The 27,563-nt window shown below is 34.8% G+C and overlaps 3 protein-coding genes across 3 annotated transcripts; 1 reads left to right on the top strand and 2 right to left on the bottom strand.

The window, feature by feature from the left end:
* Window positions 1-15,555: 15,555 nt before the first annotated feature.
* LOC134690093 (uncharacterized) lies at window positions 15,556-17,473 on the bottom strand. The gene is made up of 4 exons (XM_063550065.1): window positions 17,132-17,473; window positions 16,722-17,097; window positions 15,998-16,124; window positions 15,556-15,607 (listed from the first exon to the last, which is right to left on the bottom strand). Exons 1-4 carry the CDS (start codon window positions 17,471-17,473, stop codon window positions 15,556-15,558), a joined length of 897 nt encoding a protein of 298 aa, XP_063406135.1.
* A 4,070-nt stretch (window positions 17,474-21,543) lies between these two features.
* LOC134690095 (uncharacterized) lies at window positions 21,544-22,041 on the bottom strand. Its single transcript, XM_063550066.1, has one exon. The coding sequence runs from the start codon at window positions 22,039-22,041 to the stop codon at window positions 21,544-21,546; it is 498 nt and encodes a 165-aa protein (XP_063406136.1).
* Window positions 22,042-22,052: 11 nt separating this feature from the next.
* LOC134690096 (mucin-21-like) lies at window positions 22,053-24,011 on the top strand. Its single transcript, XM_063550067.1, has one exon. It carries the CDS (start codon window positions 22,053-22,055, stop codon window positions 24,009-24,011), a length of 1,959 nt encoding a protein of 652 aa, XP_063406137.1.
* The last annotated feature ends 3,552 nt before the right edge of the window (window positions 24,012-27,563 follow it).

Genomic DNA, 27,563 nt, shown 5'->3' on the forward strand with positions numbered 1-27,563 from the left:
AAAACAACTAATGAATAATATGTTTTGGAAAATCTTTTGAAGGAAGTTAACGTTAGAAAAATTATAGTAATCTTTTATTTTCTAGACACCTGGGGTGGTGTTCTCGAAAGTATCCTAAGATTCGTCCTAAGTCGTAGATAAGACCAATTTTAGGACGGACTTAAGACCAACTTAGGACACTCTTAAGTTGTGTCTCGAAGCTATCTCAGCGAATCTTATGTTAGGACGTCCTAAACATATCCTAAGTCAAATTTTAAATCGTTAAAGATATTTGTTGATAAAACATTTATTAATGACGAAAATATTTAATAAAATCGTTTACGAATTTTATAATAACATGTACAGAATAAATTGCATAATTACCAATGTAATTATAAAAAAAAATAGATTGTTATTTAAACTGGAAAACAATTTGTTTTGAAAAGAGAATAAAATTGTTAGTATAATCGTATCGTGAAACACGAAGTTCAAAGTTTAAAATCATGCACCTTTTCCTTATATACGAGTTAATAACCGATGGTGCGTTTCATTTCATTTTCATTTTCACGTAAAATAATGAGCAAAAAGCGAAATCCAAACTTTATTACACTAGGATAAAGATAGGATGCTCTTAAGACACCTTGTTGGGTGTCCTAAAGTTAGGACGAAAAATGAGATATATCATAAGTAAAGAGAGCTTCGAGAACACGACTTAGGACAAAGACTTGTCATAAGATAGACTTAGGACACGTCCTAATCCTAAGATAGCTTCGAGAACACCACCCCTGGGCCCAGTTTCACGAAGCTGTCTTAGGACTAAGACATATCTTAGGATGGTCTTACGACATATCTTAGTCCTAAGTGGGTTTCACAAAGTGGTCCTAAATTAGGACATCTCTTAAAGTTGGTCATAAAGTTAGGACAACGCGAGAGGTGTCTTATGATGGTCTTATGATAGTTATACGTTTATTTATATTTATAAATTACACTCATTTTTATATTAAAAAAAAAATCTTATTTTCATCTAATTATCTATTCTCCTGTTCCTGCTTATAACGTTATCTTTCTAGATTGACGGATTATCATGATTTGTCAACAATGAAATTTCGATTTATTTATATCCTTTAACCTTTTATAACCAATACAGTCGAAATTGAATTCAACTGGCTTGTACCCAAAAAATATCATTTGATATTCTTTTTTTTAAATTTTGCATTAAAAATTTCATTGTTTAAAGATTATTTGAATATAAATGACTTTTACTTTTTTATATTTATTTTGCAAATAATGTCATTTATATTGATCAATACGTTTAGAATAATTAATGGTAAGACATACTACAGTTCCATGATTTTTTCCCGTAAATCATATTTATATTTGAAAATTTAAAGAACTTGCGACAGGTTTAGGATGTCTTAGCTAAGATCATCCTAAGACAGCTTCGAGACGAGGACTGAGATATGTCATAGGAAAGTCATAAGAGGATAACCGGCCCCTGTTTTATTTGGTGTTTTTATGAATATAAATACGAATCAATACACGCCTTGATTTAATATTTCATTTATATATAAAAAAAAGGCAGAGAAAGAAAACAATAATCTGCTTTATAAAGGTATAGTAAATATGGTCTGTCGCACACTATCATGAGTAAAACAGTTAATTTTAATTAGTCGAGTTGGTCGTATTACTTCTGAATCACGGTCAGTCTAAACATGGGCACTATTACTACGATTACCTGAGGGCACCGATTACCTCAGGGCATACAGCAGCGGACCTATCTTCCACCTGCAAACTACACCGACAAAAAATGTGTTGTATGCTGACGGACCCAGATGCGGAATTAAGGGGGGGGGCATGTGCCCACCGTACCCCTTTGAAAAAAATTGGTTGATTATACAGGAAATCAATGAAGCGTGACGGGAGCGGGCCTTCTCTTATGCAGCCCCAGTTATGATTAACTCTGGATCCGCCACTGACAGCCACTGTAGGTTTCTGTTTATTTATTTGTTATTTTTATGATGATTTCGAAGAATATTAATACAGATACAACTATTTTTGATTGTAAGATGTAATATTTTCTACAACCGTTCTAGATTAATGGAGAAAAAATTAAAAGTAAACTTTAAATGCACGTCAAGACGATCTTATTTATTTTAAATTTCTCGTTAAATTATGCAATTGAACAATGTGTTCAGAAAGAAAGCAATTGACATGGAGATAGTTAGTCCAAATAATTGTGACGTCTGGCAAGGCTATTTTTTTTCTGGGACGCCTTCCGACGTGACGTCATAATTATTTGGACTAGGAGATAGTATGACTAGACACCTTTGGCACCTTTGTAATTGTATTTCTGTGCATGAAACTAAGGAAATGGGTCATGTCAAAATGGATCGTCAACGCTGTTGACTAAACAATGACCCGGTTTTGTCTTTGTATATGACCCGGTTTTGTTCAGTTTTGAAACCACAATTTTCATAATGAAAGCAACGTTAAAATAGATTTAAATATTGTTCACCGAAAGAAATTCAATATATTTGTCAATGTCAAATAAACTGAAACCACAAGTGAGTATTTTTAAAACGACAACTTTTCGAAATACAGGTAGTACACATTTTTCGAATGCAACACTTATATAATTTTTATCATTATTAATAATTAAGCCTTATACAAACGGGATAAACTCATCATGCACAAAAAAACAACACTCGCGACTGCATGAACGATCGAAGACACATTTGGTTTCCGGACAATGACTTAAGTTTAGGTGAATGGATCTCTAGGAAATTTTACAAGAAGGTTCAATACCACAAGGAAAGATTTGGATTGGTTTTGGGGTTTATGGTACCAGAGATTTAGAAATCAGGGGCCAAAAAACACCTTTTTTTTAGTTCCCGGACCATGACTTGTGTGTTAGTGTATGGATCTCTCTGAAATTGTACCACAATATTGGTTCCATATCACCATGGGAAGGCTGGGTATGCGTTTATGATAACTGCACTCAATTTTCAGGAATAAGGGGCCAAATTACTTGATAAATAAACAGCTAAATATTCATTTTGTTGGGAATTCGCTAAACTATGAAAACGATGTCAAGGGCAGTGGAAATATGACAGATAGATATTTCGTAACATAAAAGATTGATATGATAGGTTTGGTGCAGTCAGGTCTCTGACTTCTGAAACATGAATTATTATACAAATAGTTCAATCAGCCACGAATTTGCATTCATTGGTCTTGAATTTTGACAATACCAAAATATCAATGTAATAAGATAATCCAACACACATACATTCATTTCGCGGGTGTCCATGTTTTTCTTATTTCTTTCATTTGCAAGATGGTATACGATTTCGTTAACGTACATCAGTGTCGGATCCAGGCGGCGTATAATATCGAACACCCCTCCCTGCCTTTTATGCCCTAAAAATGATTATATCCTGTTTTTTTCGCAACTTTTTGTTTAGCCTACAATCGTCAAAAAATTATGTTTGCCTCGATACGCTCGGCGGTATATATATAATCTGTTGGAATGAAGTCATATTTGAAAAATGCTGGACCCGCCCCTATATATATTGTCAATAATAAACTCACCAACGTCAATGTACCATTATAATAATACAATGGAAAGACAGAAGAACCGTTGTAGATCAAAGATTTTTAATACATGGTCATTATAATACTTTGCACCGCATTAATATTCATTTTCTATGGTGATTCTTCATGCATATACATTTGTCTTATTATCATGCCTTATAATGAACATTTTGTCATTATAAGATTTATTTTAAATGATCACAGGAAAAAATAAATCACTAGAGGGGAGTTCTCCTTCTCTTCCTTTCTACACGATAGCGAACGCTGTCCAAAATGTAAGATCATTTCAGCACTGGTTCTACAGTCGTAAAAGATGGACATGTTTTTCTGAATATGATAAAAGGAGGTGTGCGATTAAAGTGAACGACACTGCACTTAAGGATGTCTGCTTGTCTTGTTTTGGATTTTTTGTCAGATTTTCGGAATCCTCTGGTTTTATCGATTGGAATGCCTTAAAAAAAATCCCCATGAACTCCCATTTTTCTTTTTATAAATCTTTTACATGTATTATTATAAGTCATTTGTAAAAGTCTTATAAAATTTTATTTATTTTTTAACAGTATTTGAGAACTTTAACTGGTCAATGATAAAGCTATGAAAACTCAAGAGAGAACATTTCCCCACCAAAATTCTAATGGCTAAAATCTCGAAAACAAGAACATGGACCACAATATTGTTTTGCTATTTTGATTCCTCAATTCATTCCCTATCAATATATACTTCTACTAGTTTTATGAAAAGTTATTTATTTTGAAACAGAGCAGCGAACATCCTTAATTGACAAAAATAACACAAAAACATAAAAAAAAAAAGTCAATAAATAGTCTACAACAATAGACAAGTATAATCAATACAAAATATCAAACCGTCCCCACGAGTCTATAATAGGGGATACATTAAACATAAAATTATTTCCTTACAACCAGTATTGTTGTACCTGAGACAAAATAAAACTACAACTTTGAACAGTTCTTTTTCGGGGTTGGCCCACTATTCCAAAATCCCTTTAGCCCAACACCCAATTACTACGATGGCCCATTTATCCGACATATCAATAGTCCGGCAAAGGTCATCATAGAAAATCTACTTCATAGAATTGGTAGACGTTGTATTTGCACTAGTCTCTGTTATCTCTTCTGAGTATAAAGTAATAAAACAGATATGTACTCCCATCTGGTTTGTAAAAATACTATGGTCCCATGAATATCGTGGCAATCGACAACTTTGCAAAAGTTTACCTTTCCATTACAAAGTGTTACCAAGCTGTTTCATAAACGAAACGGTTTTTTTTTTGTTTATGTCCAGTGTCAAATATTGCAAGCATGTCCAGCACCACAACGAATTAATAGTAAATGTATTGCATGTAATAGAGGATCAACCGGGTGAAGGCGATAAAGGAATGTCACTAGAAAATGCATGAGGTAATATGGGAAGGGACAGAAATTCAGCCTTGTAACATAAAATCAAATCAAAGTGTTATTTATTGTCGATACATTGCAAACAAAGTAACACAAGCTAGAGAGCTATTAAAATCGTCCACTTTCGGACCCTCGAAGAGATTTTTAATGGTTGTTAACGTGCAGAGAGCGAGACCCTCTGCTGCTTATCTATACATCATGAACAGCCAAAAAGATGCCCCACTTTGACAAGGGTTTTGCTAACAGTCGGAAAAAGACCATAAGTGAAGGCAATAGACCAAACATGAAATTACACTGCAAATTGGAAAGGTTAAAAATGTGTAGTATGTCTTACGCTTTTAAGGTTTATAACCCCTTTTACATAAACATTGTGTTATACATGTATCAGCAATAAAATGTTTTTTTGTAGGCAAATAGACCACTATTTTGTAAACAGATGGAAAATTTATCTCTGTTATCACACCTTATTTTTTTAAATCAACTTAGCTTACTCGTTGAAACGACTTAGCTTACCTGCTTAAACAAATTAGCTAACTTGTTTAAACAAATTAACTAACTTATTATAACGACTTAGCCAAATTGCTATAACGACTTAGCATTTATATCTTGTTATAACGACTTAGCTAACTCGTTTAAACAAATTAGCTAACTTGTTATAACGACTTAGATAATCAGTAGTAATCAAATAATAAATTATAAAAAACTGTTTTGACATATTTAATATCTTAATATTCTCCCGTCCGAGAGTAAAACTCTTGTCACTGGTAAGGGTGTACGGGATGTATCCGCGCACGGTCGGAATGATGCCATTAAAACTGGTGCCCGGAAACAATGTCCAGCTAAATAAAGAGCTAAACATATGCTTTACACTTGCAATTCTTTTCTTACTTTTTTAATCTATCATGGTTGTATGTTTAACCCAAGACTCTAGGTTTCAGTTGAGTTTTTTATACTTAAATGAATGTACTTTGTATTTGTTTAATGAGATTCAAAAGGTCAAGAACTGAAACTATATTCAAATAAGAATATGTAATATGATTGCTAATGTGGTAGAGCTATATTTTTATGTTTTATGTTAATTAAGATTTTATGTTATTAGAATATATACTGGATATATTCTATTTACATTTATTGTAATTTGTAGTCTGCTAGTTTATTCAGGTAGAACATTTCCTATTGTTTATATCTTTTCTATTGGTCACTATGATTTAGGCGGGAATCTTTTGTTTAACTATTCTTTGTTCTGGTCACTTGGCTAAAATATTTATATGAAGTGGTAGCCATTTTCTTCAGCTCTATTGGAAGTTGTTATATCTTAATTTGGTATTGAAATAGTCTAGGACTTTCATATTCTTTTATAAGGTTATACTATTGAAACAGAATGTAAACTGATTCAAATCAATCAGTTGGTGAAAAGACCTTTGCACTACGTGTGAGGGTCATTTTTGTTAGAAAATTACCACCAATTCTGATGAAATAAAGAACCTAAGACCTATCAACGTGTTTGTGTTTATTTAAATACATGGGAAGCACGACTACACTAATGAGACAGTTTTCCACCAGAGCCCAAAGGATGTAAATTTTAGCAGCTATAGGTCATCGTGCAGCACTCACCAATGACGATGCCCATACTGCATAGCAAGCTATAAAAGGACCTGAAATATCAATATTGAATGCAAAATAATTCCAGAGAGAAAACTAACGAACTGAATTATGTTAAAAAAATAATCGAAAAACAGATATGATAAACGACATTAAACTGCATTGAGTTACAGGCTCCTGACAAAGGACCGGCACATACAGAATGTTTGTTTAATAATGAATAATTCAGCATTTTGTAATTATCTGTGCATTGATGTGATGATTTTTTAATCAATCAGTGTACTCATATCTCAATATAGGGTTTAGTTTTACCCCAGTGGCAAATTTTTCTATTGAAAAGTAAAAATAACAAAATAGGGTATTTTGGTTTTGCGCCAGCGGTCAAATTCTATCATGAGGATGTTTCGAACTATTACATAACTGCTAGATTTTAAAATAACTGTGCATGTAACTAAATCCGAGTATTTTGATATTTTTTATGACAAAGGATGCAAGAGTGGCAAACTTTTAATTCTTATTTATTTTTCATTTTACAGAATGGTCACCAGTATACGAATTAAGAGGAATCATTTGAAGTATTTTTGAGATATAACAATATATTGGATATCCTAAATGTCAAAACTACTACTTACGGTAAGAAAACAGGTAAATGTACTCAGGAAACTAAAATTTAGACAAAAAAGGGAATATCTTGAAATGATTTATATGATTTTTATTCGTCCTATTTTGGATCTTTCATAAATATTCATCTGAAGTTTGGGACAACTGTGGGCAAATAAATTCTGAAAGGTTAGAAAAGATTCAGATAGACGGCGGTTTTTGCCTCTTGATGTGTTTTTTTTCTTCTCTCAAAATGCCATTCATTTTCTCAAAATAAAAACATAACTTGACTTAGAAATGTTTCTCCTCGTTCTCTTTTACTTAAGTTACCAGTTTTTTTTTAAAAAACATCCAATTTTTTAAATGAATAATGGTTTACTTTTATAAATTGTTATTTGGATTGAGAGTTGTCTCATTGGCACTCACACCACATTTTCCTATATCTAGTCTATAGTTTACTTTTTTTCTAATTTTTGAAGTTTAATATTTACCAAATGGTCATTGTGGTTGTGCATTGTGTAGATAATCTATGTTTTCCCCGATTCGTGTATATTCCGCAAAGATCCAATACATTTGTTGTTGCTTTTTATACAGTTTAAGAAGTGAAGAGACACAAGATGGGCATTTAAAAACTTAAAACACAAAGTAAGATGATTTTACCGTTATAATTAATATCTTTATTTGTCTATTTTTGACCAGCTTAAAGCAGAGCAATACCACAAAGAAATAGAGTAAGTTTTGTTTTAATTATGGAAAAGTACTAGAAACCGGAGATCTTTTAATCAATTAATATTAAATTTTGGAATATAATATTTAAAACTTCATTCGTCAAGTACATTTCATCGAAATAACATGTATTTAGAAGAGAAACAAAAATCACAAAATTAAATTGTTGTCTGAAATTATGTTTGGTAATAGGTTGAATAATCATCATCTGATTTCAGGAAATAAGCTTATAATGTCAAGAAATTTCAGGAAATAAGGCGTAAGATTTTTGTCTAGGATAAAAGCTTACTTTAATGCCTAATTTCAATTATAATCGATACCATATATATCGTGCTTATTGTTCCAAGGGAAGCTTAAATTACTTTAATTAATTCAACTTATATTGAACAAATAAATTGTAGCTAGTACCAAAGTGATGAATAAACATGTTAATAAATGATTATACTTGAAAATTTCAGTCTTGGTTGAATATAATATCTTAATATGCGAGATCCCACGTTTTCGAAATCCGTTTGTCTGTAACACTAGATACATATTGTGTAGTATTATAATTGGTCAACAAAATACAAGTAGGCGACAGTTATCACCTCAGGTGTCAATCAACATAAAAAGTATATATATGTAAAGGAAAGAAATGGCTATCTCAGACACCTTTGATACTGCGAGCGCTAGAAATTTTAAATTACCATTGTTTATAATGCTCATGACATGTAAAAATTTACAACTAAAAATTGCTTTTATTTATTTGGTAGTTTTGTCTACGTTTCAAATCTCTGCAAAAAGTGTAAATATTGGATACAAACCAAACAGAAGAGGAATATCTCGAGAAAGACAATTCATTCCCTTAGAAAAAGGTATGACATATTTACTGTTTTATAGGACTGGTTGAACGGAACAAAATAATATGGACTCGTCCAGTGTCCAGTTTGAATGTAATTCAAGTTACTGTATACAATCAAATTGCGTAAGATTCTTCTATGACAATGAGAGCATTAATAGGGCAAAACCGGTTAGGGAGGAAGGACACATTTTTTAAGTTCATTTTTTTTTCAATGCATAAAAATTTGGAAACTAAAAGTTTTTCTATAATTTCATGCTTTTCTGTATTGGTTTAGTTTTAGGATCTCACATTTTCGTATTTAAAGCAGATTAGGATTCGAAAGTTTCCATAAGTAGTTACTCTATACAGAAAATTCGCACTTTACAAAATTTATTGTTTTAAAAAAATACATGGAGACAAAGTAAAATCACTTTTGAAAACACTGCAATCATTTTTTATTCTGATTGGTTTCGTGGTATAATCGTAAAGGGCGTTCAAATGAACCGTGGTAGAGCAAACAACGAATTCCCTCTCAAAATGTATCACACGCTGTAGGTTACCTTCAAACTGTTCGAGCGGAAAACAGGTTGAAATAGAACAAAATAATCGAAGCTCTTTGGTAGAGAAGGCGATAAATCTTTACTGTAATGTTTACTATAGTATCAATTTTTTTTTTAAAGTTAATAAAAACAAATAAAATTAAAAAATTTATGATCAATTACGATTTATTTTTATTTTAAAAACATCATTTGCATAAGTTTTCAATTTTTCTATTACAAAGTTAAGCAGAACAATTAGATATCAAGTCAACGACGTGGGTATCTATCAAGTTCGATGTAGAAAATGCATAACCTCCAATTTTTAAAGATATTTACCACGGACGGAGAACATATTAATCTATTAGTTCAGTAATTTTCCTGTCTGTCCTTCCATATGCGTTCCAAGAAAAAATTCCAAATAATTAGTAACAATTGTATCGAAAAGAGAAAATCGAGTGTACCTTTGTATGCTAGGGCGATTTTGAGTTGAACATTTCGTCTTGAAAACGTATAAAGCAAGAATATTTGATCATCTCGCTTCAGATTCTATCACTTTTATATATCAAGGCTTGACTTTATAACATCAGAAATTCACAGTTATAAAAGATGAAATATATGATTCAAGTGAAATACCTTTCTAATGAATCACAAAATCAGAGTAGTTATTTTTTACTAAAAGTACTTGACGACCGTCTTTTAAGTTGGATGATAAAATTGCATATCTTCGAAAAAACATAATTTTGTGTGTGAGATAATTAGGGTTTATAGTCTTCAACCACTGAAAAGTTTTAGTCTGCCTTTCCAAATAGTGTGTTATTGTCCTGTTTTTTTCGAAAGCAACTGTGAAAATGTCTAGGTTTTTAGATAAATGGTCCGGTTTTTTTTACAGAATAATTGAAAGTATTCTAGACTTTAACAATGACTTTTCTCCATATTATAACTTTAATTAAGTGTTTTACAACTATTTTCCAGTGTTCATTTAGAAATAACTTGATCCTTAACAAAAAGGTGTCTAAAACATTATGCAGGGAACTCATATTCATTTAACTTCATTTCATGCTTCTTTTGATTTTACAGTTAATAATATTTCTTCTGGTGAACTGCGAAAATTAATAAAAACAAACTATTAATAAAACAAGTTTTAGCTTTCTAAAAAAGCTATAGTAGGACCACTTCGCTCTACAATAATTTAAGGTTATGTGTGTGCATGTGGTTATTAAAGAGGAGGATTTAGTATTGGAAATGTGGTATTCTAAGTTATTGATTGATATAAAATGGATGAACTTTAAGAGTGTGCGTTATACACCCATGCTTTTAAAAGTTTTAAATTTCATGTTGAAAATTAAAACAATTATAAATTAAGAAACGGCTCTTGAGGTGTGCCTTTCTGGAGGTGTATTGTCAGAAGTTATAAAATACAGATAATGCATTTTTGTAAACATTGTATAGGAACATTGTTTAGCAAAGCAAATCGTGCAAATTGCAAAGTAACAAAGCAATTAAACATGTATTAATAATTGAAATTATCTGTGAAATGTATGCATAATAAAACGAACATGAATTAATGACAGAGTCAGTTGATCGGAAATGAAATACATATAGTTAATTTGTCTAACCCAGGACGAGAAAAGTCTGTAATTCTTTATCTCATTTAAGCCAATAGCTGTTGCTGTATCTCAGCATCATTATAATGCAACCAATTAGAATATATACGTATCATACACAAATAATGTGGCGGGGTTAAACATATTAGCGGGATCCCAACCCTCCCCTAATCTGGGACAGTGGTATAACAGTACAACATAAGAACGAACTATAAAAATCAGTTGAAAAAAGCTTAACTCATCAGATGGACAAAAATACCCATTAACCTAAATATGATGCTTTAACAATGATAGACAAATACAAAATGTGTATATTATATGCTATCACTATCTAGATTGTTCAGTGTTTCGAACGACACCAGGAACAACATTGTAATGTCTTAACTAATATTCATTTTTTCCACTTTTTAGACACTTTTCTTTTATTGAAAGGAAGGTATCATGGTGTTTAGTTGCTGTATGACAACTTATATTTGCAGAATCAGACTCCTCCTCAGAGATGTAGCATTTAGACATTTTCGGTTCCCATTTCTTCAACAATAAAATAAATCATACAAGATACAAGACAAATAGATATAGAAATATCTGAGATGAACAAACATACATCTCATCTTATACAATATATGTATGTACGTCTAAATTCGAATAGTCTATGCTTATGGAACATACGTGTATGGTCCTAATACTCATATAATGTGTATTATATGAGTATTATGACCATACGCGTATGGAATTCGAATTGTCTATGCTTATGTTCCGGACCATATGAGTATTAGGACCATACGCGTATGAATCATATGTATTAAGATTACCTGCTTGGATCATATGTATTAAGATTAACTTCGTTTCTTTATTCACTCCCTGTCCTCGATCTAGGTGACTTTATTTAAAAAAAAAAAGAGCCCAATTTGTTAGTGTCCTGTTTTGTTATTTAATTTATCTTTATCATTTAAGTTATTATATTTATTTTCAATTAACAATTCTTTTCTCAATTGTTCATTTATTCTACATCTAAAAAATAAATGAGACTCATCATATTTCCCGTGCGTTTCTTGCGATTTTGACATGGTTAGAAATAAAGGGCGATCACTTGAATATTCTAACGAGAAGATTATCTATCTTGAACTATTTAAATGAGGTTCTAGAATAAAGTCAAAACCCATGCCAGGGTATCAGGTTTTTTTTAGTAACAGAAAATTTGGCATGCAGTATAATGATAATCAAACCTCTTTACAAAAAGAAGTGATTTCTTATTCTCATCAGTGTAGGTCAAATAAAAACATTTCGAAGTTGAGTAGCATTAAAAACCGAAAAGTCCGATTTGTTGTGCGACGAATACAATATATGCCTGTGGTAGACAAAACCTTAGCAATTAATAAGCCATAACCAGAATCCAACAAACCATATTAACTACCAGTACAGATTGCCATTTTATTACCGATGTTTAAAACTTTCGGTAGCAACTCTTTCTGTGATAAGGTTGGGGGAACGTTTAAATTCCATTTCTTTTAAATTTTATTTCTGATGATATATATCTCAGTCAAACTAATACGATGATGATGGTAGAAAGCATACATATAACTTGTAATAATCAAACATAAAACTTTTTTTTTATTTTTCGTCTGATAGTTAGCAATTGTTATCATAATACTCAATGTCATCTATAACACACATTTATTAATTTACAAGATTAATTTGAGTTCCCTTAACACCAAATAATAAAATATTAATATGTCTACTAATTTCTGACGTCAACAAAGTTGTATTATAGACTATGATACATTTGACACCCATGTGTTATATTATCTAAAGGAAAATGATATATAATGTGTGATATTTATGAGTAAACAAATTGCGTATAGTTATTGGGAAATACATAGGCGATACTTAGTCTCTAATTAGGCGAACTACCTTAACATTTAATAATAATGGTACCACCTTTAGATCTTGCCAGACTACGGAGGTCATTAAGGGTCATTCAAAAATAACGACATATTATGTGGAAATAACGATATCTTTGCATCGTAATAACGAAATAACGACATAATCGCTTGTCGTTCGTCGTTGTCTGTAGTTACCGTTATTTTTTTTTATTACAAAAATCACAAAATGTTGATAAAAGGTTTTTATTCAATTCAATTCCTTTGTTTCGCTATTTATGATGTTCGTCGCAAGCGAGGCAAAAATCTGCTTTTTTCGCTATGTGGTCTCTTTGTATAGTATTGTGGAAATAATTGCAAAAAAAATCGCGATTGCATGTGAGTTACGTGAGCGCGTAACTGTTTCTTAAATATCCTATGGTGTTTGTCGTTGTTGAAATATATTCGTTGTTGTTCCGCAGTTTACATATTTAATGACTATTGCTTTACTGCAGTATACTATATGTTTGTGCGATTCTCTGTGATGGAAGTTCTTGCGGGTGTTTGATCTGTATTTCTGTCACGTAGTGATATCATTTCAGCGACATTTTTAACATTGTCATAAAGTGGGAGGTTTGGCTAGCCCTTAAACCAAAGATAAACCCGCCATTTGTTCTTAAAATGTCCTGGACTAATTCAGGAATATGACAGTTGTTATCGAATAGTTCGTTATATGTATGTCAAGGGTTTATTTTTGTTCACTTAAGGGTTCCTGTTGTTCGTTTATTTCCCTCTTACAGTTGATATGTTTCCCTCGGTTTTAGTTTGTATCCCGGATGTGTTTTCTCTCAATCGATTAATGACCTTTGATTACTGGTATACTCCTGTTGCCTTTATTTAGTAACAGTGTCCATGTTGTTGGTTGCCGGTCAAAATCGACGGACTTCAAGTGATAACAATGCATGTAGCTATCCAAAAAAATGTTTGACAGGACACAACTTAGATATCTTCTTTTTTAATTCGAATTGCTAATTCGAATTAACTAATTCGCATTAGAAATACGTTTTTGTTTATCCGAATTAACAGTTAACGTCGTTTGGGCAATAAAGCGAATTTGACGCGCATTCCAATTCGAATTAAAATTGACGTTAGGCTGTTAAACGTTTCGAATGCGAATTAAACTAATTCGAATTAGTTAATGCGAATCGAATTCGAATTACGTGTGAACTCAGCAATAGGCTCTAACTGAAAGAGCTATGAAAATCTTCTACTGAAGAACTATCAGGCCATACTGGATTAATTTAAGAGAAAAGACAATTATGATTAGGATTAAATATAAAAAAGAACATGTGATATGATTGCCAGATGAAAACAAATGACACCAGGATGATAGATAAAAGAAGATATCGTATGATTGCTAATAAGAAAACTGTCCATCTAAGTCACAATTTTCAAAAGTAAACATTATATGTCAAAGTTAGGTCGTCAACTAGCTCGGATCATTAGATGACACTTCACAGAAAGCTATCAAGTGCCACTAAAATAATATACATTATAATACATTTATGAATTTATTTTCTATTTTATTATTTGTTAGATCTGCTGAGGTTTGCCGAAAAGGAAAGTTTGACCATGTTTACTGCATTGTGACAAAACATTACAAATATCAGGACGTAATATGTGACGTACGATTTGCCGTGATTCGTTTTGTTTGTTTTTCTTTAGTTTTATGGTAATCTTCTTTTTTCGTAGTCTAATAACGATAATTAATGACGGTTTTTTTTGGTTTTATCTTTTTATAATTTGCCATTTATTGTTTTTGCAGAGCGAATTATTTCATTAGAGAAGAAAAATATCCACAAACAGATAGAAGAAATGTGTCCCCCAAATATAGACGTCCGTGACTGTTACAATGGATTAATGAATTTGTGGATGCGATACATGTTATCACGGAACATTGTCTGATTATCTATAACAAAACTTTCACATATTTCTGACTTGCAAGCAATTTTATAATAATTCAATGTATCCAAAAAGAGAAACTATTTTATAAAAAAAATACTGCTAATTTGTCTTTTTCATTTTTTCCTTCAATTTTGATTTGTTTCTACTTTAGAACACTTATGGGTTATACCTTTCCCTTTGTTTCTTTTTCCGTGACATTTCAATGTTATTGCATATTACTGAAGGTTACTCGAGATGTAAAATCGAACTCACAACAATTTACTTTTATTCAAATTGATAAATGATATGAAATTTAATTTGTACTTTCTTCTGGTTTGTTTTACTTATATAGTTCATCTTACAAACAAAATCATTAAAATAATAGAAATTTTAATTTTTTTTAAACGAACTATTTGCTTATTTCTTCAATAAATAACAAAAGTACGTCCAAGAGGTATGTAATTCACGATCTATTCGTTCAGATTAAAGAACAGTTAATATAAAAATAAGAAGATGTGGTACCATTGACAATGAGAAAACTCTCCGTATAAAAACCAATTGATACAGAAGTTAAAAACTATAGTAGTGCCTTCAACAATTAGAAAAACCCATACCGCAGAGTCAGCTATAAAAACTCCCAAAATGACATACGTTATATACAATTTAAAAGTTAAAACTAACGACGCGATTTATGTACAAAACAATGAACGACAATTAAATTCTAATTCGTAAACTCAAACGAACATAAAATATTTATCAAATAACCACAAACTCTTACATGGGAGACGCAATTGCAAAGACAAGCGCACATTTTATTATAAATATAATATGAGTATACTATTGTTGAAAGTTCATATAAATATATAGCTATCAAGCAGCTGGTACTGGTTTCCCCATACTTGTGGTCCACAAATCCACAAATCTGAAAATAAATAATATGATTAATAATATTTTTTATTTTGCAAAATGCTACTGTACACTTTGACTGCAATGGCTCCAATGACTTTAAACCACCTGAGTTGTTCACTCGTGCATGAACTCAATATCCCAATCGAACCGACCTTACTATAATTAACCAAACACGTGTTAACTATAAACAAACAACTTTACATGTTCGATTTTGTAAAACTTTGATAAATACATTTAAATTCTAATTCTTAAACTCAAATGAACATAAAATATTTATCAAATAACCACAAACTCTTACATGGGAGACGCCACTTGCAGAGACAAGTGCTCTCGAAACACAAAGAACGGGGAAATAGCATTGAATATTTATCTAATTTTTGAATTCGATGAACAGATAACTGACTGTGCTGGAAAGTCTTCTCTAACGTAACCATCGTTTCTTCTGGCCTGTTTTAACCCGTTATGTTTCAGAAAAGATCTTATCAGAAGTACAGGTGTTAGCACTGGCTCTTGTATACGAGAGACGAAACCTATGAAAATTTGACTACTTGTTGAATGTTATTCTAACTAGATATCAATCAAGTTTATGGCAGCATCTTTAATATAACTATTCAAAGAAATTTATTTTGTTAAATAATATACCAATATACATGTCTGAAATTCAGCCTTATAGCTTCAATAACAATCAGTATTATCTAAACATTCGCCCTAATGACTTAAATAATAATATGCTAAGTTACTTAAATAATAAACAGCCTAGTTGCTTCATCAAAAAGCCACATGCTTAGTGTCTTCAACAACAACCAGCCAAGTGCCTTTAATTAAAACTTGCCCGCCCAGTGTTTTCGTCGATAAACAGCCTAGTATCTTTAGCAACCAGCCGAGAATTTGAACAACCAGCTCAGTGTCTTCAATAGCTAAACAACCTGTCCAATGTATTCAGCAACAGTCAGCAGTGTCTTCAATAACAACGGACAGAGTCTTCATTGACCAATCTACCAAGTGTCTTCAACAACAACCTACCCAGTGTTTTCAACATCAACATGCCGAGTGTCTTGAATAACTATCAGCCAAGTGTTTGTAATAACAACATGCCCAGTGGCTTTAACAACAACAAGCCAAGTCACTGCAAGTGTCATCAACATCAACCAGCCCATTGTCCTCAACACCAAGCCCAGTGTCTTCAACATCTATCAACTCAATGTCCTCAACACCAAGCCCAGTGTCTTCATCATCTATCAACTCAATGTCCTCAACAACAAGCCCAGTGTCTTCAACATCTATCAACTCAATGTCCTCAACAACAAGCCCAGTGTCTTCAACATCTATCAACTCAATGTCCTCAACAACAAGCTCAGTGTCTTCAACATCTATCAACTCAATGTCCTCAACAACAAGCTCAGTGTCTTCAACATCTATCAACTCAATGTCCTCAACAACAAGCTCAGTGTCTTCAACATCTATCAACTCAATGTCCTCAACAACAAGCTCAGTGTCTTCACTCTTCAACATCTATCAACTCAATGTCCTCAACAACAAGCTCAGTGTCTTCAACATCTATCAACCCAATGTCCTCAACAACAAGCTCAGTGTCTTCAACATCTATCAACTCAATGTCCTCAACAACAAGCTCAGTGTCTTCAACATCTATCAACTCAATGTCCTCAACACCAAGCTCAGTGTCTTCAACATCTATCAACTCAATGTCCTCAACAACAAGCTCAGTGTCTTCAACATCTATCAACTCAATGTCCTCAACACCAAGCCCAGTGTCTTCAACATCTATCAACTCAATGTCCTCAACAACAAGCTCAGTGTCTTCAACATCTATCAACTCAATGTCCTCAACAACAAGCTCAGTATCTTCACTCTTCAACATCTATCAACTCAATGTCCTCAACACCAAGCCCAGTGTCTTCAACATCTATCAACTCAATGTCCTCAACAACAAGCTCAGTATCTTCAACATCTATCAACTCAATGTCCTCAACAACAAGCTCAGTGTCTTCAACATCTATCAACCCAATGTCCTCATTACCAAGCCCAGTGTCTTCAACAATAACTACCCAATAGACTGCATTAACTACAAGTCCAGTATCTTCAATAGAAACCTGGCCAATGGCGTCAATAACAACATGTCGAGTGGCTTATATAACTAACTATTAGCCTAGTAACTTTAATTACTAAATGCCGAGTGTATTCAACAACAACCCGTCAATTGTCTTCAACAACATGCTGCCCACTGATGTCAATAAGAACATATAAAACAGAAGATGTGGTATGATTGCCAATGAGACAACTATCCACAAAAGACAAAAATGACACAGACATAAACATCTATAGGTCACCATACTGCCTTCAACAATGAGCAAAGCCCATACCACATAATCAGCTATAAAAGGCCCCGATAAGACAATGTAAAACAAAATCAAAGAAGAAAACTAACGGCCTTATTTATGTAAAAGAATTGAACGATGCCCAATGTCTTCAAAAACAACCGGCCCATTGGCTTTACAAACAACCTTCCCTGTGGCATTAATAACATGCCTGGTGGCTTAATATAACTATCAGCCTATATCTTATAACGACATGACCAGTGGCTTAAACAACATTATGCCGATATGTAATAATAATAATATGTCCGGTTGCGTCAATAATAACATGTCCAGTTGCGTCAATAATAGCATGTCCAGTTGCGTCAAAAATAACATGTCCAGTTGCTTAATTAACTATCAGCCCATTAGCTTTAACTTCAATTTTCCAAGTTTCTTCACTAACATAGCGCCCGATGGCTTCAATTACCTATCTGTGTGGCGTCAACGACGACCTGCCCATTGGCGTCAATAAGAACAAGCCAAGTGTTTTCACCAACAGACTGCCCACTGGCTTCACACACAACCTGTCAAGCGGCTTCGATACCAATCCGCCCAGTTGCGTCTATAACAACCGTTGTGTCGATTACAACATGCCCAGTGGCGTAAATACTAACATGGCCAGTGGAGTCAATAATAACATGCCCAGTGGAAAATTTAACAATCAGCCTTGTGGTTTGATAACAACTTGTTCAGTGTCTTCAATAACAACACGACCAGCTGCGTCAACAATAATCTGTCCAACGGCATCAATAACAACCAGTCCAGTGGCTGCAACCATAACCAGCTAAGTGTCTTCATTAACAGCTTGCCAAGTGGTTTTACAAACAACCTGTCCAATGTTTTCAATACCAACCTGCAAGTGGCGAATATAACAACCTGCCCAGTGACGTAACAAACAACTTGTCCAGTTGCTTCAATACCAAGCTGCCCTGTGGCGTCTTAAACAAACCAAGTGCTTCAATAACAACATGCCTAATATATTAGCTTATAGCCCATGGCTTGAAAAAAACATTCCCAGTGGCTTCAACAGTATCTTACTTAGTGGCTTCAATGTCAACACGCCTAGTGTGATCAATAATACCTCGCCCAGTGGCATCAATAACATCACGCCCAGTGGCGTCAATACTACCTCGGCTAGTGTCGTCAATAATACCTCGCCCAGTAGCGTCGATAACAACACGCCCAGTAGCGTCAATAACAACCTGCCCAGTGACTTCAACAGCATCTTGCCCAGTGGCTTCAATGTCAACCGGCCCAGTGGCCCTCAATAACAACACGCCCAGTGGCGTCAATAACAACACGCCCAGTGGCGTCAATGACAACACGCCCAGTGGCGTCAATGACAACACACCCAGTGGCGTCAATGACAACACGCCCAGTGGCGTCAATCACAACACACCAAGTGGCGTCAATATCAACCTGCGCAGTGACTATAACATCATCTTGCCCAGTGGCTTCAACAGCATCTTGCCTAGTGGCTTCAATGTCAACCTGCCCAATGGCTTCAATAACAACACGTCCAGTGGCGTTAATAACAACACGCCCAGTGGCTTCAATGTCAACCTGTCCAGTGGCTTCAATAACAACACTCCAAGTGGCGTCAATGTCAACCTGCCCAGTGGCTTCAATAACAACACGTCAAGTGGCACCAATAACAACCTGTCCAGTGGCGTTAATAACATTACGCCCAGTGGCGTCAATGTCAAACTGCCCAGTGACTCCAATAACAACACGCCCAGTGGCGTCAATAACAACCTGTCCAGTGTGGTCAATAACATCACGCCCAGTGGCTTAAATAACATCACGCCCAGTGGCGTCAATGTCAACCTGCCCAGTGGCTTCAATAACAACACGCCCAGTGGCATCAATAACAACCTGTCCAGTGGTGTCCATTACATCACGCCCAGTGGCTTCAATAACAACACGCCCAGTGGCTTCAATGTCAACTTGCCCAGTGGCTTCAATAACAACACGCCCAGTGGCGTCAATAACAACCTGTCCAGTGGCGTCAATAAAATCACGCCTAATGGCATCAATAACAACACGCCCAGTGGCGTCAATAATTACTTGCTCAGCGGCGTCAATAACAATATGCCCAGTGACGTCATTAACAACATGCCCAGTTGCGTCAATAGCAACACGCCAAGTGACGTCAACAACACAATCTGTACAATGTCGTCAATAACAACACGAATAGTAGCCTCAATAAAACCCGCCCAGTAGTTTCAATAACAACAGTCTAGAGGTTTGAATAACTATAGCCAAGTTGCTAATATTACGACATGCCTAGTGGCTTCACTTACAACTAATCCAGCGGCTCCAATAACAACCTGTTAAGTGGATTAAATTATTTTAAAATAGTCTAGTGCCTTAATACTACTAGCAGTTGATTTAACTCAAATCGGCCCAGCAATTAAGAAAAATAGTTACTCAAAAAGTAATAAACTTAAAAGAAATGTACTAGTATCATTCCCAATGGTAGATTAGGCAACAATAATCAATTTGAAACTCTTGGTTACTGTATTGTGATATTTTAGTTAAAGCTCATGTTAACTATATACTTTAAACCACCTGATTTGTTCACTCGTGCATGATCTCAATATCCCAATCGAACCGATCTTACTATAATTAACCAAACACGTGTTAACTATAAACAAACAACTTTACATGTTCGATTTTGTAAAACTTTGATAAATACATTTAAATTCTAATTCTTAAACTCAAACGAACATAAAATATTTTTCAAATAACCACAAACTCTTACATGGGAGACGCCACTTGCAGAGACAAGTGCTCTCGAAACACAAAGAACGGGAAAATAGCATTGAATATTTATCTAATTTTTGAATTCGATGAACAGATAACTGACTGTGCTGGAAAGTCTTCTCTAACGTAACCATCGTTTCTTCTGGCCTGTTTTAACCCATTATGTTTCAGAAAAGATCTTATCAGAAGTACAGGTGTTAGCACTGGCTCTTGTATACGAGAGACGAAACCTATGAAAATTTGACTACTTACAAGTTGAATGTTATTCTAACTAGATATCAATCAAGTTTATGGCAGCATCTTTAATATAACTATTCAAAGAAATTTATTTTGTTAAATAATATACCAATATACATGTCTGAAATTCAGCCTTATAGCTTCAATAACAATCAGTATTATCTAAACATTCGCCCTAATGACTTAAATAATAATATGCTAAGTTACTTAAATAATAAACAGCCTAGTTGCTTCATCAAAAAGCCACATGCTTAGTGTCTTCAACAACAACCAGCCAAGTGCCTTTAATTAAAACTTGCCCGCCCAGTGTTTTCATCGATAAACAGCCTAGTATCTTTAGCAACCAGCCGAGAATTTGAACAACCAGCTCAGTGTCTTCAATAGCTAAACAACCTGTCCAATGTATTCAACAACAGACAGCAGTGTCTTCAATAACAACGGACAGAGTCTTCATTGACAAACCTACCAAGTGTCTTCAACAACAACCTACCCAGTGTTTTCAACATCAACATGCCGAGTGTCTTGAATAACTATCAGCCAAGTGTTTGTAATAACAACATGCCCAGTGGTTTTAACAACAACAAGCCAAGTCACTGCAAGTGTCATCAACATCAACCAGCCCATTGTCCTCAACACCAAGCCCAGTGTCTTCAACATCTATCAACTCAATGTCCTCAACACCAAGCCCAGTGTCTTCAACATCTATCAACTCAATGTCCTCAACAACAAGCTCAGTGTCTTCAACATCTATCAACTCAATGTCCTCAACAACAAGCTCAGTGTCTTCAACATCTATCAACTCAATGTCCTCAACAACAAGCTCAGTGTCTTCAACATCTATCAACTCAATGTCCTCAACAACAAGCTCAGTGTCTTCAACATCTATCAACTCAATGTCCTCAACAACAAGCTCAGTGTCTTCAACATCTATCAACTCAATGTCATCAACAACAAGCTCAGTGTCTTCAACATCTATCAACTCAATGTCCTCAACAACAAGCTCAGTGTCTTCAACATCTATCAACTCAATGTCCTCATCACCAAGCCCAGTATCTTCACTCTTCAACATCTATCAACTCAATGTCCTCAACAACAAGCTCAGTGTCTTCAACATCTATCAATCCAATGTCCTCAACAACAAGCTCAGTGTCTTCAACATCTATCAACTCAATGTCCTCAACAACAAGCTCAGTGTCTTCAACATCTATCAACTCAATGTCCTCAACAACAAGCTCAGTGTCTTCAACATCTATCAACTCAATGTCCTCAACAACAAGCTCAGTGTCTTCAACATCTATCAACTCAATGTCCTCAACAACAAGCTCAGTATCTTCACTCTTCAACATCTATCAACTCAATGTCCTCAACAACAAGCTCAGTGTCTTCAACATCTATCAACTCAATGTCCTCAACAACAAGCTCAGTGTCTTCAACATCTATCAACTCAATGTCCTCAACAACAAGCTCAGTGTCTTCAACATCGATCAACTCAATGTCCTCAACAACAAGCTCAGTATCTTCACTCTTCAACATCTATCAACTCAATGTCATCAACAACAAGCTCAGTGTCTTCAACATCTATCAACTCAATGTCCTCAACAACAAGCTCAGTGTCTTCAACATCTATCAACTCAATGTCCTCAACAACAAGCTCAGTATCTTCACTCTTCAACATCTATCAACTCAATGTCATCAACAACAAGCTCAGTGTCTTCAACATCTATCAACTCAATGTCCTCAACAACAAGCTCAGTGTCTTCAACATCTATCAACTCAATGTCCTCAACAACAAGCTCAGTATCTTCACTCTTCAACATCTATCAACTCAATGTCATCAACAACAAGCTCAGTGTCTTCAACATCTATCAACTCAATGTCCTCAACAACAAGCTCAGTATCTTCACTCTTCAACATCTATCAACTCAATGTCATCAACAACCAGCTCAGTGTCTTCAACATCTATCAACTCAATGTCCTCAACAACAAGCTCAGTATCTTCACTCTTCAACATCTATCAACTCAATGTCATCAACAACAAGCTCAGTGTCTTCAACATCTATCAACTCAATGTCCTCAACAACAAGCTCAGTGTCTTCAACATCTATCAACTCAATGTCCTCAACAACAAGCTCAGTATCTTCACTCTTCAACATCTATCAACTCAATGTCATCAACAACAAGCTCAGTGTCTTCAACATCTATCAACTCAATGTCCTCAACAACAAGCTCAGTGTCTTCAACATCTATCAACTCAATGTCCTCAACAACAAGCTCAGTGTCTTCAACATCTATCAACTCAATGTCCTCAACAACAAGCTCAGTATCTTCACTCTTCAACATCTATCAACTCAATGTCATCAACAACAAGCTCAGTGTCTTCAACATCTATCAACTCAATGTCCTCAACAACAAGCTCAGTGTCTTCAACATCTATCAACTCAATGTCCTCAACAACAAGCTCAGTGTCTTCACTCTTCAACATCTATCAACTCAATGTCATCAACAACAAGCTCAGTGTCTTCAACATCTATCAACTCAATGTCCTCAACAACAAGCTCAGTGTCTTCAACATCTATCAACTCAATGTCATCAACAACAAGCTCAGTGTCTTCAACATCTATCAACTCAATGTCCTCAACACCAAGCCCAGTGTCTTCAACATCTATCAACTCAATGTCCTCAACACCAAGCCCAGTGTCTTCACTCTTCAACATCTATCAACTCAATGTCCTCAACAACAAGCTCAGTGTCTTCAACATCTATCAACTCAATGTCCTCAACAACAAGCTCAGTATCTTCAACATCTATCAACTCAATGTCCTCAACAACAAGCTCAGTATCTTCAACATCTATCAACTCAATGTCCTCAACAACAAGCTCAGTGTCTTCAACATCTATCAACCCAATGTCCTCATTACCAAGCCCAGTGTCTTCAACAACAACTACCCAATAGTCTGCAATAACTACAAGTCCAGTATCTTCAATAGAAACCTGGCCAATGGCGTCAATAACAACATGTCGAGTGGCTTAAATAACTAACTATTAGCCTAGTAACTTTAATTACTAAATGCCGAGTGTATTCAACAACAACCCGTCAATTGTCTTCAACAACATGCTGCCCACTGATGTCAATAAGAACATATAAAACAGAAGATGTGGTATGATTGGCCAATGAGACAACTATCCACAAAAGACAAAAATGACACAGACATAAACATCTATAGGTCACCGTTCTGCCTTCAACAATGAGCAAAGCCCATACCACATAATCAGCTATAAAAGGCCCCGATAAGACAATGTAAAACAAAATCAAAGAAGAAAACTAACGGCCTTATTTATGTAAAAGAATTGAACGATGCCCAATGTCTTCAAAAACAACCGGCCCATTGGCTTTACAAACAACCTTCCCTGTGGCATTAATAACATGCCTGGTGGCTTAATATAACTATCAGCCTATATCTTATAACGACATGACCAGTGGCTTAAACAACATTATGCCGATATGTAATAATAATAATATGTCCGGTTGCGTCAATAATAACATGTCCAGTTGCGTCAATAATAGCATGTCCAGTTGCGTCAAAAATAACATGTCCAGTTGCTTAATTAACTATCAGCCCATTAGCTTTAACTTCAATTTTCCAAGTTTCTTCACTAACATAGCGCCCGATGGCTTCAATTACCTATCTGTGTGGCGTCAACGACGACCTGCCCATTGGCGTCAATAAGAACAAGCCAAGTGTTTTCACCAACAGACTGCCCACTGGCTTCACACACAACCTGTCAAGCGGCTTCGATACCAATCCGCCCAGTTGCGTCTATAACAACCGTTGTGTCGATTACAACATGCCCAGTGGCGTAAATACTAACATGGCCAGTGGAGTCAATAATAACATGCCCAGTGGAAAATTTAACAATCAGCCTTGTGGTTTGATAACAACTTGTTCAGTGTCTTCAATAACAACACGACCAGCTGCGTCAACAATAATCTGTCCAACGGCATCAATAACAACCAGTCCAGTGGCTGCAACCATAACCAGCTAAGTGTCTTCATTAACAGCTTGCCAAGTGGTTTTACAAACAACCTGTCCAATGTTTTCAATACCAACCTGCAAGTGGCGAATATAACAACCTGCCCAGTGACGTAACAAACAACTTGTCCAGTTGCTTCAATACCAAGTTGCCCTGTGGCGTCTAAAACAAACCAAGTGCTTCAATAACAACATGCCTAATGGATTAGCTTATAGCCCATGGCTTGAAAAAAACATGCCCAGTGGCTTCAACAGTATCTTACCCAGTGGCTTCAATGTCAACACGCCTAGTGTGATCAATAATACCTCGCCCAGTGGCATCAATAACATCACGCCCAGTGGCGTCAATACTACCTCGGCTAGTGTCGTCAATAATACCTCGCCCAGTAGCGTCGATAACAACACACCCAGTGGCGTCAATAACAACCTGCCCAGTGGCTTCAATAACAACACGCCCAGTGGCATCAATAACAACCTGTCCAGTGGTGTCCATTACATCACGCCCAGTGGCTTCAATAACAACACGCCCAGTGGCTTCAATGTCAACTTGCCCAGTGGCTTCAATAACAACACGCCCAGTGGCGTCAATAACAACCTGTCCAGTGGCGTCAATAAAATCACGCCTAATGGCATCAATAACAACACGCCCAGTGGCGTCAATGATTACTTGCTCAGCGGCGTCAATAACAACATGCCCAGTGGCGTCATTAACAACATGCCCAGTTTCGTCAATAGCAACACGCCAAGTGACGTCAACAACACAATCTGTACAATGTCGTCAATAACAACACGAATAGTAGCCTCAATAAAACCCGCCCAGTAGTTTCAATAACAACAGTCTAGAGGTTTGAATAACTATAGCCAAGTTTCTAATATTACGACATGCCTAGTGGCTTCACTTACAACTAATCCAGCGGCTCCAATAACAACATGTTAAGTGGATTAAATTATTAACAGTATAGTGCCTTAATACTACTAGCAGTAGATTTAACTCAAATCGGCCCAGCAATTAAGAAAATCAGTTACTCAAAAAGTAATAAACTTAAAAGAAATGTACTAGTATCATTCCCAATGGTAGATTAGGCAACAATAATCAATTTGAAACTCTTGGGTACTGTATTGTGATATTTTAGTTAAAGCTCATGTTAACTATATACTTTTTAAATAGTTAGTACTCATTATAAATCTGATGTATACTGAACTGGATACCATGAAAAGAATAACTAAATTACTTATTCCCAAACTTGTTGTTTAACTGCATGTAGGTCAAAAATGATCCCCTTTACAAATCCTTTCTCTGAATTAGCTTCTGAAACAAATTCCGCATTTTTATAGTTCTTGATAAATATAGCAGTATAACTGGTTGAATCATAATAAACGGGATACAATAACCATTATCAATCCTGTCTAAAACGAATGAATTTGTATAATTTATCTTTCATATTATATATGTTCTTCTCATTTCCCAAAACAGATCATGAAGAGGTAATCTTTTTCATATTCAAAGGGCATGCACTGAATTGTATCTAAATATTAATGTTATATAATAAAATTTTATATTCAATATGATGAAAAACCATACATTATGTAAACAATACTTATCACCTTGATGTTTAACATGCTCGTGTTACTTGTTTTACTTGGTGAGTCAAGGTCCGTGTTGCAGCGGACCTAATCTTCTTCTCATCATCGGCAACCTAAGCAAGCTCGTATGACAGGTATTCTTTGGCTGTATCAATTCCTGCTGGTGACTTATCAGCAATCGTAATAACTTCATCCACTTAAGAAATTGTAAAAGGTTATGTCTGCAACTTTGGTAAGCATGTCTCTATCTGTTATGACAGTACCATAATGTCATAGAGGATCTTCACGTTCAGAACTTGCCATATTACGAAAAGTACAAGTTGGAGAGAAACTAATAAAATGCTACTGTACACTTTGACTGCAATGGCTCCAATGACTTTAAACCACCTGATTTGTTCACTCGTGCATGATCTCAATATCCCAATCGAACCGACCTTACTATAATTAACCAAACACGTGTTAACTATAAACAAACAACTTTACATGTTCGATTTTGTAAAAATTTGATAAATACATTTAAATTCTAATTCGTAAACTCAAACGAACATAAAATATTTATCAAATAACCACAAACTCTTACATGGGAGACGCCACTTGCAGAGACAAGTGCTCTCGAAACACAAAGAACGGGAAAATAGCATTGAATATTTATCTAATTTTTGAATTCGATGAACAGATAACTGACTGTGCTGGAAAGTCTTCTCTAACGTAACCATCGTTTCTTCTGGCCTGTTTTAACCCATTATGTTTCAGAAAAGATCTTATCAGAAGTACAGGTGTTAGCACTGGCTCTTGTATACGAGAGACGAAACCTATGAAAATTTGACTACTTGTTGAATGTTATTCTAACTAGATATCAATCAAGTTTATGGCAGCATCTTTAATATAACTATTCAAAGAAATCTATTTTGTTAAATAATATACCAATATACATGTCTGAAATTCAGCCTTATAGCTTCAATAACAATCAGTATTA

Source organism: Mytilus trossulus, chromosome 11, assembly GCF_036588685.1.
Source record: "Mytilus trossulus isolate FHL-02 chromosome 11, PNRI_Mtr1.1.1.hap1, whole genome shotgun sequence".
NCBI classification, from domain to species: Eukaryota; Metazoa; Mollusca; class Bivalvia; order Mytilida; family Mytilidae; genus Mytilus; species Mytilus trossulus.

Bases quoted from the DNA above. Each gene is read 5' to 3' on its own strand.
- LOC134690093 (XM_063550065.1), bottom strand. From the start codon at position 17,473: ATGTTGAAGAGTGAAGATACTGAGCTTGTTGTTGAGGACATTGAGTTG. The intron at 17,098-17,131 runs GTTGTTGAGGAC...TAGATGTTGAAG, and splicing joins ATGTTGAAGACACTGAGCTT to AGTGAAGACACTGAGCTTGT. The intron at 15,608-15,997 runs GTCAGTTATCTG...ATTTATTTTCAG, and splicing joins AGAGAAGACTTTCCAGCACA to ATTTGTGGATTTGTGGACCA.
- LOC134690095 (XM_063550066.1), bottom strand. From the start codon at position 22,041: ATGTTGAAGAGTGAAGATACTGGGCTTGGTGATGAGGACATTGAGTTG.
- LOC134690096 (XM_063550067.1), top strand. From the start codon at position 22,053: ATGTCCTCAACAACAAGCTCAGTGTCTTCAACATCTATCAATCCAATG.